The 16,792-nt window shown below is 47.6% G+C and overlaps 1 protein-coding gene across 1 annotated transcript in view; it reads right to left on the bottom strand.

Moving 5' to 3' along the window:
- The window catches only part of EDEM2 (ER degradation enhancing alpha-mannosidase like protein 2), a 30,440-nt gene extending 13,648 nt beyond the window's left edge, over positions 1–16,792 (bottom strand). The window contains exons 1-6 of the mRNA XM_075563725.1: positions 16,603–16,792; positions 16,274–16,384; positions 14,403–14,442; positions 6,587–6,692; positions 4,561–4,686; positions 911–1,122 (exon numbers count right to left, since the gene is read on the bottom strand). Coding sequence (XP_075419840.1) covers positions 911–1,122; positions 4,561–4,686; positions 6,587–6,692; positions 14,403–14,442; positions 16,274–16,384; positions 16,603–16,709 — 702 coding nt within the window. The 5' untranslated portion in view covers positions 16,710–16,792. The remainder of the gene's footprint in view (positions 1–910; positions 1,123–4,560; positions 4,687–6,586; positions 6,693–14,402; positions 14,443–16,273; positions 16,385–16,602) is intronic.

Genomic DNA, 16,792 nt, shown 5'->3' with positions numbered 1-16,792 from the left:
GCCTGGAGTGAATGTGCGAGAGCAGAGGTAAGCGTGTGCTGTTCCCCAAATCTGTCTCAGACTTCTAAAACTTCTCATTGCCCCGCATGTAATTCCAGTGTCTAAAGATAAGAAATATATATGTATAGCCATAATCTGAGTCCGTGAGGATACTCAAGAGGCTAGCAGGAGTGATTGTTTCTAAGGAGAGGAAGTGGGGATCCGCTCATGGAAGCTGGTCATCCCATCTGGTACTCAACCAAAGCGGCAGGGCTCTGTCCCGGGGGAGGCCTCCGCACCAAGAGCACCCTTTCCCAGAAGGAGCTGAAAGCAGCCCTGGAGAGTGCCTGGCCTGGCATGTGAAGCATTTCCCAAGGTTAACTTCCAGTCTGAAGAGAAAGGGGAGGCCTGGGGTCAAAGCAGTTTGGGAAATGTTGAGTTAAGCCACCTGCAATAAGTTTCATTACCACGGGACTTCATAAACTCTGGTCTGCTCATATTTGCTACGACACTCCATAAAAAAAAGATACTGTAAGTATCATTTCCCAAACGTCACTGGCCAGGAACCATTTCCTTCCAGTTGGTAAAGCCATGTAAGACCCTAAGAAAACAGCTTGCAAACACAAACAGACACTTAAAAATGAGGAGCAGATGGGAAGGACTCCCAGTGAGTCAGGGTCATAAAACACATAACCTGCTCCCTGAGATCAGAAAAGCTTAAATAACCAAGGCTTTTCGCAGACCTCTTCTCCTGACTCTGCCGCTCTCTTCCCCTCTGTGCCAAAACTTTTATTGGGAGCGTGGTCTGTGTTTGGTGAGGTCACCCTAAGTTGCCTTTGGCTGGATCACAGTGCGTTGCTCAGGGTCCTTGAAAGCAGGGGCTAAGGTGGCAGACTTAACTCAGAAACAGGAAGGGCGGCTGCCGACTCACCAGCCCGATATCTGACCGGCTCTCCCAGAGGCGAGTCAGGGCTGCTCTGGCCACATCTTCAAACACGGGGTCACCAGTGAGGCTGCTCAGGGTGGCAAATTCGACAATGAAGGTTCCAATCCCGGCTGTACAGGTGACTGGGGTCTCACCCGGGTTCACGCCGTGAAGCAGGTTCACCGTCCCATATGGCATGCCAGTAGGGGTCTGAAAGGCTGAGCAATTGCAAACTTAGGAAACTGAGGCAGGGATGGTTTAGACCACAGGGCAGCAAACTGCAGCTCACAAGCCACATGTGGCTTTTTGGGGATGTGCATGTGGCTCTAAAGTCTAATTTAAAGATGGCATTCAGATAATGGTGATTTCATTTGTTTGTAAAAAATATGTCTATGGCTCTCAAATAATTTTTAAATGCCCGTGAAGGGCAGGATGGGCTCTTCCATCTCAAGAGTTTGCTGACCCCTGGTTTAGACCTAGGCCCAAAGCCGCAGGCCTCGGGCAGCACTTCTTTCTTTATCTTCTGGGTGACCTTGGGGGCAGTGAGGCCACGGTGGGGAAAGAGGGTCCAGTGTGAGCCAGAGCAAGGTCGGTCCCACCCTGGAGGGCCTTAAACACCAAAATGACACAAAAACCCAACCTTGCTGTCCTTGAATCAGTTCCAATTCTTGGGAACCCCAAGTGGTTCAGAGCAGGGTGTTCAATGGCTGCGATCTTTACAGAAGCAGATGACAGCCCTTTCTTCTGCAGCACTGCTAGGTGGACTGGAACTGCGAATCTTCAGGTTAGTAGCCAAGGGCAAGCCACTTAGGAACCCTGGTGGGCCTCTGATACCCATCTAACTCCGATACTATCGCACATTGCTCTGTGTGATGAGGGGAGCGTGGAGCCAGCTGTGGCCTGGGTCCTCACACTCCACACAACCTCACTGTAGCTAGGGCAGCACGTCTGTTAACCTAACACTTTGCCTTCAATGGACAGGCAGGCAACCTAGTGGGAAGCAGGCAGGGTGGGGCTTGAGACACAGGGAGGAGAACACACCCATTCGAAGCCATTCATATGTTTTTAAAAACACTCCGCAGACCACCTAGAACATCTGCAGGCCCCAGACAGTCCCAGAGAAGCCAGTTTGAGGTTCCGGCTTTAAGTAGCTTCCAACCAAGCCCACTGTTATTGAGTCGTTCTGACCCATAGAAACCCTGTGGGATGGAGTAGAACTGCTCCTGAAGGGCTTCTGAGAATACATCTTTAAAAGAGCAGTCTCATCGTTCTCCCTTGTAGCCGCTGGTGGGTTTGAACTGGTTACCTTGCCATGAGCAATCTTAAATAGTTTAGGGGATAACTAATGGGGTGCGGGAAGGATATACGCCATTGATGTAAAGTAGGGAAGTCATGGCTGCACAGAATAAAGGAGCCCTGGTGGCAAACAGGTTAAGCACTTGATGGCTACCTGAAAGGTCGACAGTTTGAACCTATCAGCCACTTCGCAGGAAAAGATGTGGTCATTTACTCCAGTAGAGATTCCAGCCGTGGAAATACTAAGGGGCGGTTCTACTCTGTCCTGGAGGGTCACTGCGAGTGAGCCAGACCAGGCAGGGATGGGAATGCCTGACCCTCCTCCCCCACCTGCCTGATGGTCTGACCACCCACCCCAGTGCCTTCCATCCCAGGGCAAGGAACTCAACTACCGGCCAGAAGCAGAGACGGCCTCTCCCAGGCCGAAGGACTGCAACAGGGCAGCCTGGCAAGCTCAACAGAGAACAAGGCTGTAAAAAAAAAAAAAAAAAAAGGCCCATGACCATCCAGCAGACAAGCAACAAGCCCTCATGGAACCAGCATACCAGCCTGTGAGATCATGAGGTGTTGATAGGATAGGGTAACAGGCATCAGAAGACCCAAAACAAATTGGAAAAAAAGAAAAACCATACTGTTGAGAACACGGGGGTCAGAGACCCCATAACCCATCTGTAGATAATGGGACATGCCCTCACAAAAGGGTCACAAGGAAGGGATGAGTCAACCAGGGCACCAATGAAACACACAATATTCCTCTGGTCCCTTGAGGCTTCCTCACCCCCCACTATCATGACCCCAGTCCTACCTTTCATTGCGGGCTAGACCAGAGCATGTGCATAGGTACAGCTAAGAGATAAGAGCTCATAACACACAGAATTCAGGAACAGGAATGGGAGTAGATACCAGGAGAGTAGAGGGAAGGTGGGGAGAAGAGGGAGGAAGAGGGAACCAATCCCAATGATCGACACATAACCACCCCCTCCCACCCCAGGGGGATGAACAACAGAAATCATGGGGGAAGAGAAACAGTGGTTGGGGGAAGATATGAAAATAATACATTTATAATGTAGTTTTTAATAAATTTGTAAAAATAAATTTATAATTGATCAAGGGGTCACGAGGGTGGGGGCGAGGGCAAAAGAGGAGCTGATAGTAAGGGCTCAATAGGAAGTAAATGTTTAGAAAATAATGATGGCAACATAGGTACAAATATGCTTGATACAACTGATGTGTGGGTTGTTATAAGAGCTGTAAGGGCCCCCAGTAAAGTGACCTTTTAATTTTAAAAATTATAACAATTTAAAAATTATTTAAAATTATAAAAATTTAAAAATTATACAGTTTCTTTCTGACTTAAAAAAATAAAAAAGCCGTCTGGATGGGGCAAGCAGCAAGCAAGGAGAAGGACTGCCGACCGAGAAGGGAGGGGAAGATGGCAATGTTCTAAAAGGAAGGGAATGACAGACCCCACTGGTGCACTTTTCAGAATGTTTAGGTCTCAAGGCAGCCTTTTCCATGACAACAAGAAAAGAATGAGTGGAGGAAGCAACCAGGGCTTTAAGAAGGAATCAGGAATCACAGACACGATGCTTGCTAGCGGCCACTCAGGCCATGAGCCACAAGTGAGACGTGGGCTCTACGCGGCTCTTCCTCAAAGAGAAGAGGCACGTACTGAACAGAACAGGACAAGAGAGATGCTGGTGGAAAGCACACTGTGATGTGTTTGGGTGTGAGCAGTCCCTGACGCCTCGGCCACACCCTGAAGGGAACACAGTGTCCAGCTGCTGCTGCCGAGCCCAGCAGGCTGTCCTGCTAGACACACACACACACAGGCTTGGCTTGCAGCCCTGGACACAGTTGAGCCACAAAACAAACCTCTCCTTCTCACAGTGCCTGGGGTTTTGCAAGCATCTCCTCTCTGACCTCATTTTAGCTTCCTAGCAACCTGTTGAGGTGGGGGATGATTTCCAAATGTTGGAGGAGAAAACAGAACCGTGGAAAGAAAGAGTGGCATGGTGCACAAGTAGGGTGGCAGAGCTGAGTCTAGAACCCAGGACTCCCAGTGCTCAGGCCAAGGCTCCTTCCTGGGACCCTTTCATTCGATTCGCGTGTGGAGCAGAAAGGCTCACTGAAAGCAGGCTGAGGGGCTTCCGCCTCCCAGACTGGCCGTCACAAAGAAATGAAGCCAGCTCCTCCACCCTGTGCCAGGGCCACACTGAGTCCCCCCAGTGCCCAGGAGGCTCCTGATTTGCATGATGAGCCTGGGGGTAGAAAGCTCCAGGCAGTAATTCAGCACTGCCACTCTTGTCTACAGAAAGGAAAGGGGGACCTGCTGGACTTCATCTCTCCCCACCTCTTACCTGGGAGGAGTTTTCGGGCTGCCTCCTCAGCCATCCTCAGGAGCGGTCCGGAGCATGGCCATCCAGCCTCTACTTCCACCCCAGCCTTCTTTGACAGGAGGTGAGCCGACAGGAGGCCGCCTACCACTGGAGACAATGCCAAAAGCCAGGGTCACCATCCCAAGAATCGAGCCTTTCCAACACTGGGGGCAGGGGGGTCACTGGGAAGGGGCGAGAACCACCAACTGAAAGAGGAGCACCATGGCCTGATGCACTGGTGCAGGGTTACGTTTAAAAACGTTTTCTCGAGGCTGTCTTGAGTGACCGCCATCATTCCCCTTGAGCGTTCACTGTGCACCAAGCACTAGGCTCGGACACAATACCAGTAACTACAAGTGCTAGTTCACGGAATCTTAAAGGCCTTATCAAGTAGGTTCAGAAAGGTACACTGACTTGCCCCGAGCGCCTATCTCATATCTCATGTGTTTGTCTGACTACAAATTTCACGTTCATTCCCCTTTATCACTCAAGACTCAGGGGGTGGGGGGAAGCAGTTACTGCCTTCATTTTATTCATTTATCTATATTATAGCATTACACAATTTTAATGATAACAAAATCAGTTGCCATGGAGTTGACCCAACTCACGGTGACCCTGAGGTTGCAAACAAGGACTGCGCTCCAGTCTCAAGGCTGTGACCCTTTGGAGGCGGATCGCCAATCCTGTCTTAGGAGGAGCCTCTGGGTGAGCTCGAACCACCAACTTTTAGGGTGGTGCCTGAGTCCTTAGCCATCCGCACCACCCAGGTACATTGAAACATAAAGACTGAAAGCAAAATGTACTCTGGATTAAGAGCAGCCACCTTTGCCCACGGGTCCACAGAAAAGCTAGTGTCAGAAATAAAAGTGTTAAGAGTGAGCTTCGTTTTAACAGGGGACAAATGGGCTCAGGAGTGTGTTACACAGAAACTGGCATGGCCCCAAACTCACGTCTGATTCCTAAATCAGGATTTCATGTCATGCTGTCTCCTTACTTTCTCCTCTTTTTAAACTTTCATGTATCATATACATGTAACACAAACTTCACGGCAGAAAACATAAGCGGGGTGGGGAAGGACATTATGTGTCATCCAGCTTCAAGCCATTGGTCTTCAGGTTCACCATGACTTAGCCGTGTGCTAGCTTCCCAAGATTCACCTGAAACCTGCAAACAATATCGATCCTAGGACCCCGCTTAGAGACCCGACTCCTCAGGCTTAAGATGGAGACGAGAAATTTGAACTTTTACAAAGCTCCCAGTGGCTCTGATGGGTAGCTATATTTCAGAATGAATGCCCTAGATTTACCCATTTGAAGACACGAAGCACTAAGTACATGGGACTGCTTAAATTTAAATTCATCAAGATTAAATACAAAATTACGATTCTGTTCCTCAAAAATAAAAATAGCCCGGTTGCTGTGGAGTTGATTCTGACTTGTAGCAACCCTGTAAGGCTGGGGAGAAATGTCCCATGAGGTTTCTGAGACCGTAAATCTCGACGGAAGCAAACTGCTCCCTTATTCTGGGGGACTAGCTGGACGGTTCCATTGAGCAGCCTTCCGGTTAGCAGCTGAGTGCTTAACCACTGCGCTACCAGGGCTCCTGAGAACAGTTACTCTACACACACTACGAACACTCCACAGCCAAGTGTGATGCGTGGCTACCACTGCATCTGGGCAGCACAGAGAGACCGCATTTCCTGGGCCATCAGGCTGGGATTCGTTCGTTCTTGTCCACAGTTGCATGACTAGCTCCAAATATCTGTCAAATACATGAGTACTTGTGGCATATGTCGTTCCAGCCTTGTCGCTGTCCTCTGCTTGCTTGCACGTCTGCAGGTCAGGGTGAACCCTGAGGGTGAGGGAGGAAAGGCTCTGTCTGTCAGCCACTGGCTTTGCCCAAGGACCCTGGCAGGCGTCACCCTAACACCCTATTAATCACCTGTCCATTCGCACAGAGGAAAGGCCGCATCCTCTTTTCTCCCCAAGTCCCAGAAGACAGCCCTCACCTCGGATATTAGTTTCGAACACGGAGGCGTTCACGTCAATATCGAAGTCCACGTTGTCCTGGAGCACGTCAACCACTCTCTGAAATTCTGAGACATTCCCCAAAATCTGGAAGGAAAGGGAGACCTGGCAATGAAGCCTCTCCAAGGCACGGAGGACCAGAGTTTGGAATCCTAAGCGACTGTGACCCTCGCCTATTCAACTCACCGCCTCCAGGTGCTGTCCTAGGACTGGGAACAGGGGCAGAAACCACCAGCCACCCAGAGACCCAACATCGAGGGACCTGTTAAACACATTTGTATAGGCCAACTGAAGAGTCATCTGTGCCCATTTAAATGGGTGCAATATAAAAACCTTAGTCTCGATAATACAACCCCGGTTTGGTCTTTGCGGTGGACAGCTATTGTTTTTAAGCTTCTCCCTGTCACATTTATTCTTGTGGAAAACGTTATAGGGAGGTTGGTTGGGTTAACACTAAATATTCTTTACCCTTGTGACCTCCCACCATCGGGGCTGGGGATCCGGACGCTTGCTTTCTCTGCCACCTCTGAGGCTAAAGGGGATTGTGCTACCTGGTGATGAACTTTGAGATGGCTGGTGGGGAGACCTTTAGGAAAGCTTGTTTTCTTCATGGGAAAGAAGAGGTTCTGCTTTTGATTGGCTTTTCTGTGACCAGGCACGTGAGTGAGAACCGGCTAACTAAGGAGAGTTGGATACAGTTGAAGAGTGAGCTGGGTCTGAAGGTATGGTTGTGTAGCTGACCCAGTGCAACGACGAGCTGCAGACATCCTGCTACTTGAGAAGTTTAAGTCTTCTTTGTCTAAGTCATCGTTTGTCAGGCGTGTTGTTACTTGCAGCCAAATGCAGTCCTAACAGCTTTCCTCTGGTGACAGAGTCCTGGTTTTCCTTCAGGACATCAACCCTCTTTCACAGTCCCTCGTAAGCTTCACTATCTGTCCCATGAGACTAAGTCCATTCCCTCCTGCTGCCAGGTGATTGATTCAAGGTTGGTGTGTATGACCCATCCTAGGTCATTCAGACTCAATTCTGGGATTTTATCCAGGATTAATGGGAAAAGTGCTTCTTTACACACAGTTTACTGGATGAATTGAATTGAAGCCTGGAACCACTACTGGCCAGTATAAGGAGAGCCAGAAAGCAATTAAAGAAGAGATAAGATGGGGGGGGGGGGAGAGAGAGAGCATGCAGGCTATATCAGACCTCCTCTAACTTTGCAAGGAGGAAGGATAATACAAAATCAATAGCCCAAGGCAAATTCCTAGGAGGCAGAGGTCAGAGGTGCCTCCACCTTCCAGCCTATTGACCAATGGCAAAGCCAGGCACCCCTCCCACGGCACTCTCTGCTTCTCTGCTGGGCTCAATAACCTGTTGTAATGACCGAACAGAACTTATAAACCATGCCCACAGCTATGGTGTTATTAGAGGAACAACAGGTTACACCGCCGCTTGTCTGGGCCTGTCCCACTATGGTGGCTGTGTCGCTATGACGGTGGAAGCCGTGCCACTGGCATGTCCCATACCAGCAGGGTTCCCAGGGTGCACAGGTTTCAGAGGCGCTCACGGATTAAGAACAGACTAGGAAGAAGGAATAGGCTGTATCCACTCCTGAGGGATGAGCCACTGAACACCTTATAAATAGCAACGCATCACTGTTCAGATGCAGCGTCAGAATATGAGCCTCTGGCGGGGAAGGCCCTGAAAATGTGCCTGATCTGAATGGAGGAACATTTCAGGGTCTTCATCTGCTGATGGTGTTGGGTAGCTAGATTGAGGGATGTTGGGGGGGGGGGAGCGGGCATGTCTCCCCATGCCGGCAAAGGCCCACAAAGAGGGATTGGAAAGAAATCAGGTACGAATTGGACACCTATGGGAAGACCCCAAACTGAGCATGCACAGACTAGGACCCCCCCTAGGCCCAGGTAAAGCCAATAGCTTGGGCACACCCACCTTAGGTGCATCACAGGTGGGCCTAACTCAGCCAATGACGTTAACCGGTACCTTCAACCATGCCTCCCCAGCCAGAGGGGTTAAAGCTGGCTGGGGAAGGGGGCGGCGGTGGGTGGCCAATTTCTCTCTCTCTCTCTTTGCTCTGGTCTTGTGGCAGGGCGGGTGTGGGTGGGCGTACATCGGCTGCCTGCGAGCAGCTTGAGGGGCAAGCCCCTGCCTACTACTTGGGGTCCACACGTGCTTGTGCTCTCTTGACCTCTTGCTCTCCGGGGATTCTCCAGTTCCGGACATGTGGGTGTTCCTTTCCACGTGGTTCTTCGAGCCCAGTTGTGAACCCCAGCACAGCTTCCATGCGGCTTGGCACTCTTTCCCCTTGAGGCTGTAAAACCTGAAACTTTTCTGTTCCTTCATAAAAATTCACCTGGATTACAAAACGTGCTTCGGTATGAATTCTTTCAGCATACTACTGAGGCACAACAGACTCCAGAACCCTACCAGTGAGGCATGGCTCAACATGAGAAGAGCTGCAGACATCCATCAATAATCAGAAAGTATCTCACAGTATCATTTGTATCACACATAAGTAAAATTTTGCTGACGATAATTGAAAAATGGTTACAGTAGTACACTGACAGGGCACTCTCAGAAATTCAAGCTGAATTTGAAAATTATTCAAACTCAATCATTTGAACCCAATTGGACATAGGACAAGGAATATCACTGCTGGTGGGAAAATGAGGACCAAGAAGAGAGTGCATGAGGGCAAAATCACTATGTTCATATTTAAGGAGTCTGGGAGGCAGATTCTGGTCGAGGAACGCCTTCAGGCTTGTGAGTTGGAAATATACCCCAGTCACATTCTCTTAATAAAAGTTGTTCCCCAGGATGTCTCCCCAATAATAATGCCAATTTTAAGGTGCTGCTTGCTTGCAGGCACATGGTTGCTACTATAGATAGGCTTGAAGGCTACCTGCCTGCAGGTTGTCTGCCATCAAGAGTGAGCATACCTCCCCTCCCTAAGTATGGCCCACTCCCTTCTGACAGGATCAGAGATGTTCCCCTGGAGAAGAGCTCAGGGACACTTAGTTGAAGCTAGCTCAGAGATGACCAAGGTTAAGCTGCCATCTTAACTCTAGAACCTGCCCACTTCGCTACATATGTACCTTCCTGTTTCATGTCTGCCACTAGTACAATCCTTCCTGTTACGTATGTGTGTGGCGTGGCATGCATGCCCGAGATTATATAAGCTTGTGAGAGAATACATTCGCCCCTCTCTCTGGTTGTGATCTTCATGGAAGAGGTGAGCCCGTGCATGCCTTGTCTGATGATTCTTTCATTTATCCTTCAATTGTGGGGAACCAGCCTGTACAACTGGATGGTGTCAGATGGATCTTGACTGAAAGCAGAGAATACCAGAAAGATGTTGACTTTGTTTTATTGACTATGCAAAGGCATTCAAATTTGTGGAGCATAATAAACTACAGATAACCTTGAGAAAAATTGGAATTCCAGGATACTTCATTGTGCTCGTGAGGAATTTGTAAATGGACCAGAGAACAAGAAAATACTGTATGGTTTAAAATCAAGAAAGATGCGCAACAGGGCTGTGTCCGTTCACCATGCTTATTCAACGTGTATGCTGAGCAAATGATGAAGAAGAAGGCAGCATGAGGCCTGGAGGCAGGCTTATAACAACCCGTGCCATGTAGATGATACAACCGTGCTTGCTAAAAGGTTTTGCAGCCTTTGGTATGGATTGCAACTCAATGTTAAAAAAAAAAAAACAACCTCACAACCGGCCCAACAGACAACATCATAAATTGGGGAAAGATACAAGTTGTCAAGGATTTCATTTTGTTTGAATCCGCAATCAATGCTCATGAAAGCAGCATGCAAGATATCAAAATTGCTTTGGGTAAATCTGCTCCACAAGATCTCATCAAAGAATTAAAGAGCAGGGCTGTCACTTTAAAGCCTAAGGTGTAACTGATCTAAGCAATGATATCTTCAGTCACTCCATGCGCATGCGAAAATTGGACAGAAAATAATGAAAATTGCAGAGCAATTGATGCATTTGAATTATGATATTGGCAAAGAATACCGTAAGTACCACGGGCTGCCAAAAGAAGCGACCGATCTGTCTTGAAAGAAATACAGCCAGAACACGCCTTAGAAGCTTGGATGAACTTCAGACATGTTATCCATGTTATCAAGAAAGGCCAGGCCCTGGAAAAGGACATCATGCTTGGTAGGTTAGAGGGTTGGAGAAAAAGAGGAAGACTCTCAACGAGATGAAGGACACAATGGCTGCAGTAATGCTCATACATATTAACTGTGAGGATGACACAGTAATACCGAGCAGTGTTCTTTTGCACATAGGTCGCTATGAGTCAGAATTGACTAGACAGCATCTAACAGGAAAAACAAGTTACAATTTAGGATCAGAAATGCTCAGGATACAATTATTCCATTGAGATAGCTTCCTGTCAGCAGGGCCCACAGGCCTGGCTTTCTCTAGCATTTGACCCCTCAGCCTACCTCCCCACCCCCCTGCTCAGGCAAGTCTTACAAAACTCTTTTAGCTCTGCCGATTCTCCACTCCACCAACAAGCTCTAGCCTTAAGGCACTCAGATTTCTTGCTTTGTGGGCTGGGAAGCCTCCCACTGTCTTATGCTGAGTCTTTTGGTTCTGCTGCCTCCATGTCTTGCTGTCTCCAGTTTCATAGCTCTTTGTCTCCTAAATCGAGGATACTGGGCATAGGGATCTCAGGTGCAAAGAACAAGCTCCAGTCCTGGCTCATCTTGATAGTCGTAAGAGCCTCCTTCCCTATCTCTGGGATGGCTCATTTTAAGCTCAGCAGGATAGCAAAACTGACCCATCCCCATGTTGGAGCACCATCTTACTTATCTGCATGGTCCCAGCTCTCACAAGCATGCTCTGCACCTCATTTACATTATTAACAAGTTATCTAGTCTGCTGGATAGGTCAAAAGCACCTCACATTTGCATAGCCCCACCTAGTCACCTGGAGGGAGCCCCAAAGACCAGAGCTGGAAGAGCTATCCCAAGTAATTCATTGTACCATGAAAGAGATGAAGAGTCCCTGATGGCATTTCTGTATGTCGGAATCCAATGGGATCTAAGGACAGGCTTCTCCATGGACCTTAGAGTTACATGACTTAATGTGTTTCCTTGTCTAAATTAATTTGATCAATGGTTACTTTTTAAAAAAAAGAAATTTTTGTTGTTGTTGTTTTTTATAATCTGAATATTCTAGCATTCAAGGCACTCTATAATTTGGCCCAACCTACTTTTCTGGTTATGTCTCTCAGTGTTTTATTTTCATCTATCTAATCTTCACCTATTTCAGTAAAACTATCCCCATTTCCCCTCCATTTCCTGCCTTCAGACACGCTGTTCCCTCTGTCAGTAACCCCTCTGTCCTGCATCTCCCCATTTCCAAATGTAATCCTGTCTAGAAAGCCTTTGGTTCTCCAGCTGAAAGTCACCACTTCTTTTGAATTTAATCCATACAACTTGGAGGAACTGACTTGCCCCTGTATTAAGAGAACGCTCGCATGAGCAGGGCAACTAACACGTGTCTACATCTCCCCAGAGTGCCAAGCACTGCCCATGAAGCAATCACTCAAAAAATATTTATAAGTGATTGCATGAGTCTTTCTCCACACTTTATTTCTTCAAAACAAAAATCTCATTTCCTGACCACGACTTAGGAAATTTCAGAGACTTTCCATGGTCTCAAATGAAAGATCACAGTCCTGAATGAACAAGGGCTTGTAGCATCTGGTCCCCATCGACCCCACAGCCTCTCTTTACCTCCCCGCCCTTCCCCCCCCCACACACACACATGCACAGCCACGCACGCGGCCCTTCCTTCCCTTCCTTGCCATGCTCTCTCCAGCTCCAGGGCTTGTTCCCTCTGCCTGGAACATTCTTCCCTCCCTCCTCCTCTAGTCAACCCTTCTGCTTCCAGCTCAAGTAACCTTTTATTACCGCAGGGAAGCCCTCCCTGACCTCATCAGTCCATGTCAGATCCCTCTGCTAGAACCACTCCCAGAACCACAGTCCTTTCCGACTGCAATTATACACTCTTGAGGGTTATGGGCTGATTGCTTCCCTCGTGACAATCATACACTCTAGGAGGGCAGCACCGTGTCTCCTTACAACCATTATAACCGAAGAGCTCAGCACATTGTCTGGTCCACAGCTGGCCTTCAATAAAGATGTGATGAATGGACATGTAGATGAAGAAGGAGGAGGAGGAGGAAGAGGAGAAGGAGAAGAAAGCGAGCCAAATTACATCTATATAGTGGTTACAATAATGTAAGTATATCAATATACGAAAGAGTACGAGTGTCTATTGACCTAGAACAACAGTGGAAGAAAGAGTCAGGAAGAGGAGGATACAGAAATATGTGGCTCATTTTCTCCAAGAACAACTCCCTCCTTTGCCCTGAGTCCAGACGAAATGGATGGGGCCCAGTTACTATTACCTTTATTAAACATTTTGAACAAAAATTCTACAAGAGAATACTGATCAAGAAGGGGAAGTACAGAACCGAATTTCAAATTCTCATGGACTCTAGACTTCCCGAATAATAAAAGCCATGAAGGTTTTATAAGTCCCTGAAACTACTGCCCAGAAGTCATCTTAAGTTTTAAAACCAAAAACAGCTCCTGAAGTCTTCTTAGAACCATAGTTCAGTTTAACTTTAACACCTGTCGGCCTGGAGTACTAAACTCTTTTAAGAACTGTCTATCTGGGATCAAACTGAGAATACCAACTGGAAAGATTAGATAAGATTTTTATGCAGCAGTGAATTTATGTTGACAAGGACGGAACCACTCGGAAAGGGAGCGTGAGAAAGATGACATAACTTGAAGAATGTAACCAACGTAGTTTGGACAGGTAGAAACTCTTGAATTGGTATACGTTTTGCTGTTTATATTCTCAACCACAACAAAATAAAAATCTAAAGAAAAAACGAGAAGGTAAAAAACGGAGAAACAATCTTCTATGCTGACCCTTTTGAGATGGTGGTTAAGGTTTGGAGTCGTACAGACTGCTCAGTGCTAGCGCTGCCACTTAACTGCTGTGCGACCCTGACAAGTCCCTTCCCCTTCCTAAGCACCTTCATCTCCAGGCTGTAAAGAGGAGTAAGGTACCGTATGCACTTGAGTATATGCCAACCCGAATATCAGCCAAGGCACCTAATTTTACCACAAAAACTACATTAAAAAGGTGCTGGGAAACTTGGCTTATACACGAGTATATATGGTAGGGTTAAACAAGTACTCAGCACAAGTCTTATATAGAATATGTTAACCAAAAGCTACTTTATCATTACTGAACAAGTCTTCTAGAATATAAATCCTTGAGAACAAAGGAAGTATCAATGTCTCTAACCCCCAGAGAGTTATACGGGCATCTCACAGTTCTATGTACATAATGGGGAGTTTGAACTCACCCAGCGGCATCTAGGAAGACAGGTCTGGTGACCTGCTTCTAAAAAGTGACACGGATGAAACTTCCTAGAGAGCAGTTCTACTCTGTACACATGGGGACATCGTGAATCAGGGGTCCACTTGCCAGCAACGAACACCACTGTCATCACAATCCCACATACATGACAGGTCCTCTATAAATACTGGCTAAATAAATGAACCTGAGCAAGTTGGAATTCATCATCTTCCCCCAGATGGTTCAGAATCATGAGATGAAAATAAAAAGCCCGAGAGAAGCATTTCTTTTTCACCCACAGTCAAGCTGACAAAAGGAAGATATTGGTTATATAATGGTGGAGAGGAAACAGAATAAATGACACTTACCAGTAAGGTGTCCAGAGCATCGATCAGAGTCAGAGAAAAGCTGTCAAGGGAGAGAAACCATAGCTGCTTTATTAAGAAAACCAAACAGAGCTATTAATGCAGTCCCAAACAAATCTCCCAGACCCAGCAATGCTTCTGCTCATCCCATTTCCTAGCACAACAGAAAAGCCACAATTGAAAACCTCTAAGACCCTCTGACCCACTTACTGCACCTGGGAAGGTGGGCTGATATATCTCAGTTATAATTAAACACATCACCTAGAGTCTCTGGCATTCTTCTTTGCCATAGGGAGGCAGCATATGATTATGCCCAAGAGCGGGCTTTCCCGCAATTCCACACCTAGGAATTTGTCTCACAATGCAGAGTTGTATGTTTGAGGGTACTCAGCAGTATTGTTTGGGGGGCGGGAAAAAGAGAAACACGACATATTCCAAGTGTCTACCTGTTGGAATGTGATTAACTATGGTACATAAAAAGTACAAAATGACAAAGTTGCCAAAAAAGATTGCTACCAAGAGTTCTATGTGCTGATGGAAACAGAGCCAACTTAAACCCATGTGTATAATGTTCATAAGCACAGGAAACTAATACATGAGAAGACCGTGTGGTATGCAGAGAACTGTAATTATGTTACATGGTTAAAGGGGAAAAAACAAAAACAAGGTACAGTATGATAGACTGTTTCCAACAGCATTTTCAGAGACAACTAGAAAGCAGACTAGCAGGGCCAGTGGTGGTAGTGAGAGATTTAAGTGTAAAGAGGCATAAGAAAACTTTTTAAGGTGATAAAAATGTTCTACTTGACTGAGCAGGGTCACTATACAGTTTAAAGGAATGTATTTTATGACATGCAATAATATCTTTTAAAAGTCAACTTTCAAAAGACACATATAAAATTCACCGCCATCCAGTGAATTACAAATACACTCCAATATGACGGCTTAAGCAGAGGAGCTGTTAGGTCTTGAAGTGCTGGAGTATGAGATATGGTTATTTTATTGTGTATGATTTTGTACAGTTTGTATGGGTCATTTGTTTGTATTACTGCTTTTGTGCTGAAAAACAAAAAATAAGCACACATTTTCTCAAGCATAACTTCTCTAACCCTCTGCACAGTAATTTGTAGAACAAGAATAATGACATGTAATTCTTTGGGATGGTAAAAGAATCAAGTGTGATGACAGCGTTCAATGTCAGCTTCCGCTAATGGAATGATTCTTTAATTGGTGAGGAACAAGACAGGGAATTCCGGCTCTCATGAGCTTTTATTCTACTGGAAGTGAGAAAGACAAACCATCAAAGAGTTAGGGAGAAAGGAGTGATAAGCGCTGCAGAGGAAATAAAACGGGGGGCCCTATGAGAGTAACGTGTAGAGGGCTGAGGAGCTGATGCTTGGGGGCTGACCTTTGGGGATGATGTCGGAATGATAAGCAATACACGATGACAGGGTGAAGGGAGCCGTGTTTCAGAGAACAGCACCGGCAAAGCCGCTGAGGTTTTCATGTTTGGGACAGTCCCATTCTGTCCTGGCCTCAGTTTGCCTGCTTACAAGATAAGGGGTTGGCTTTTGGACTTCTTTCCATAACCTAGGACACCAGAGATCTGCCCAAGTCCCTACAGCCGGTGCCTGCTCCTCCTTCGGGGTCCAGCTTGCTAGCATGACAGAGGGCTTTTCTTACTTCGCGGGGCAACTGTGCAGAAGGCTCCGTGGGTCCTGAGTCAAGCTGCGCCCCAGGCGAGAGATTCCCAGGAACCATCAAGAGCCTGAAAGCCACCAGCTCCAACCGTCCCGTCCCGTCCCATCCCATCCCGCCTGCTAGGGTCTGAAGGGTCACACCCGTCGGTTCCCTGGCCCCTCCACTCGCACTACCTGCCCCAGGTGTCGTGCCCGTCGCAGGTCAGAGGTCGCAGCTCATCGTATGGGAAGGCGTTCTCCAGGTAGCTGTCATAGGCGTGGTAGAACATGGCTTTGACTCGCTCCCTGGTGCGAGGGACAAGAAATAAGGCCGGGAGCCAGAACGTGAAACCAGGTGGAGGAAAGGTACAAGAAATCGAGCTTTCTGCAGGGACCCCAGCGACTGAATCCGAGCAGGTCACAGAGGGGGGGTCCTGGTTTAGAGGGGGAAAGGAAGGAACTGGGTCTGCGCTTCCCATTCCTCCCACCAACTCAAGAGGGGCGGAGAACCTAGTCCCTTTCACCTGTAGTGGGCAGGGTCCGGCGCGGTGCCATCAGGGCCCGGCGCACCACGGTGCAAGGGCAGCAGCACGCACAGTAGACCGACCGCGATGAGCAGCCGGAAAGGCATAGAGCTCGTGTCTTGTCAGCGCCGCCGCCCCAGCAGCTGCCCCGGCCACCCGCTCATGCTGGGAGCCTCTGCTGGGTCTTCCG

The sequence above is a fragment of the Tenrec ecaudatus genome, chromosome 12 (assembly GCF_050624435.1).
Source record: "Tenrec ecaudatus isolate mTenEca1 chromosome 12, mTenEca1.hap1, whole genome shotgun sequence".
NCBI lineage: Eukaryota > Metazoa > Chordata > Mammalia > Afrosoricida > Tenrecidae > Tenrec > Tenrec ecaudatus.
This window is presented reverse-complemented; position numbering and strand designations above follow the sequence as displayed.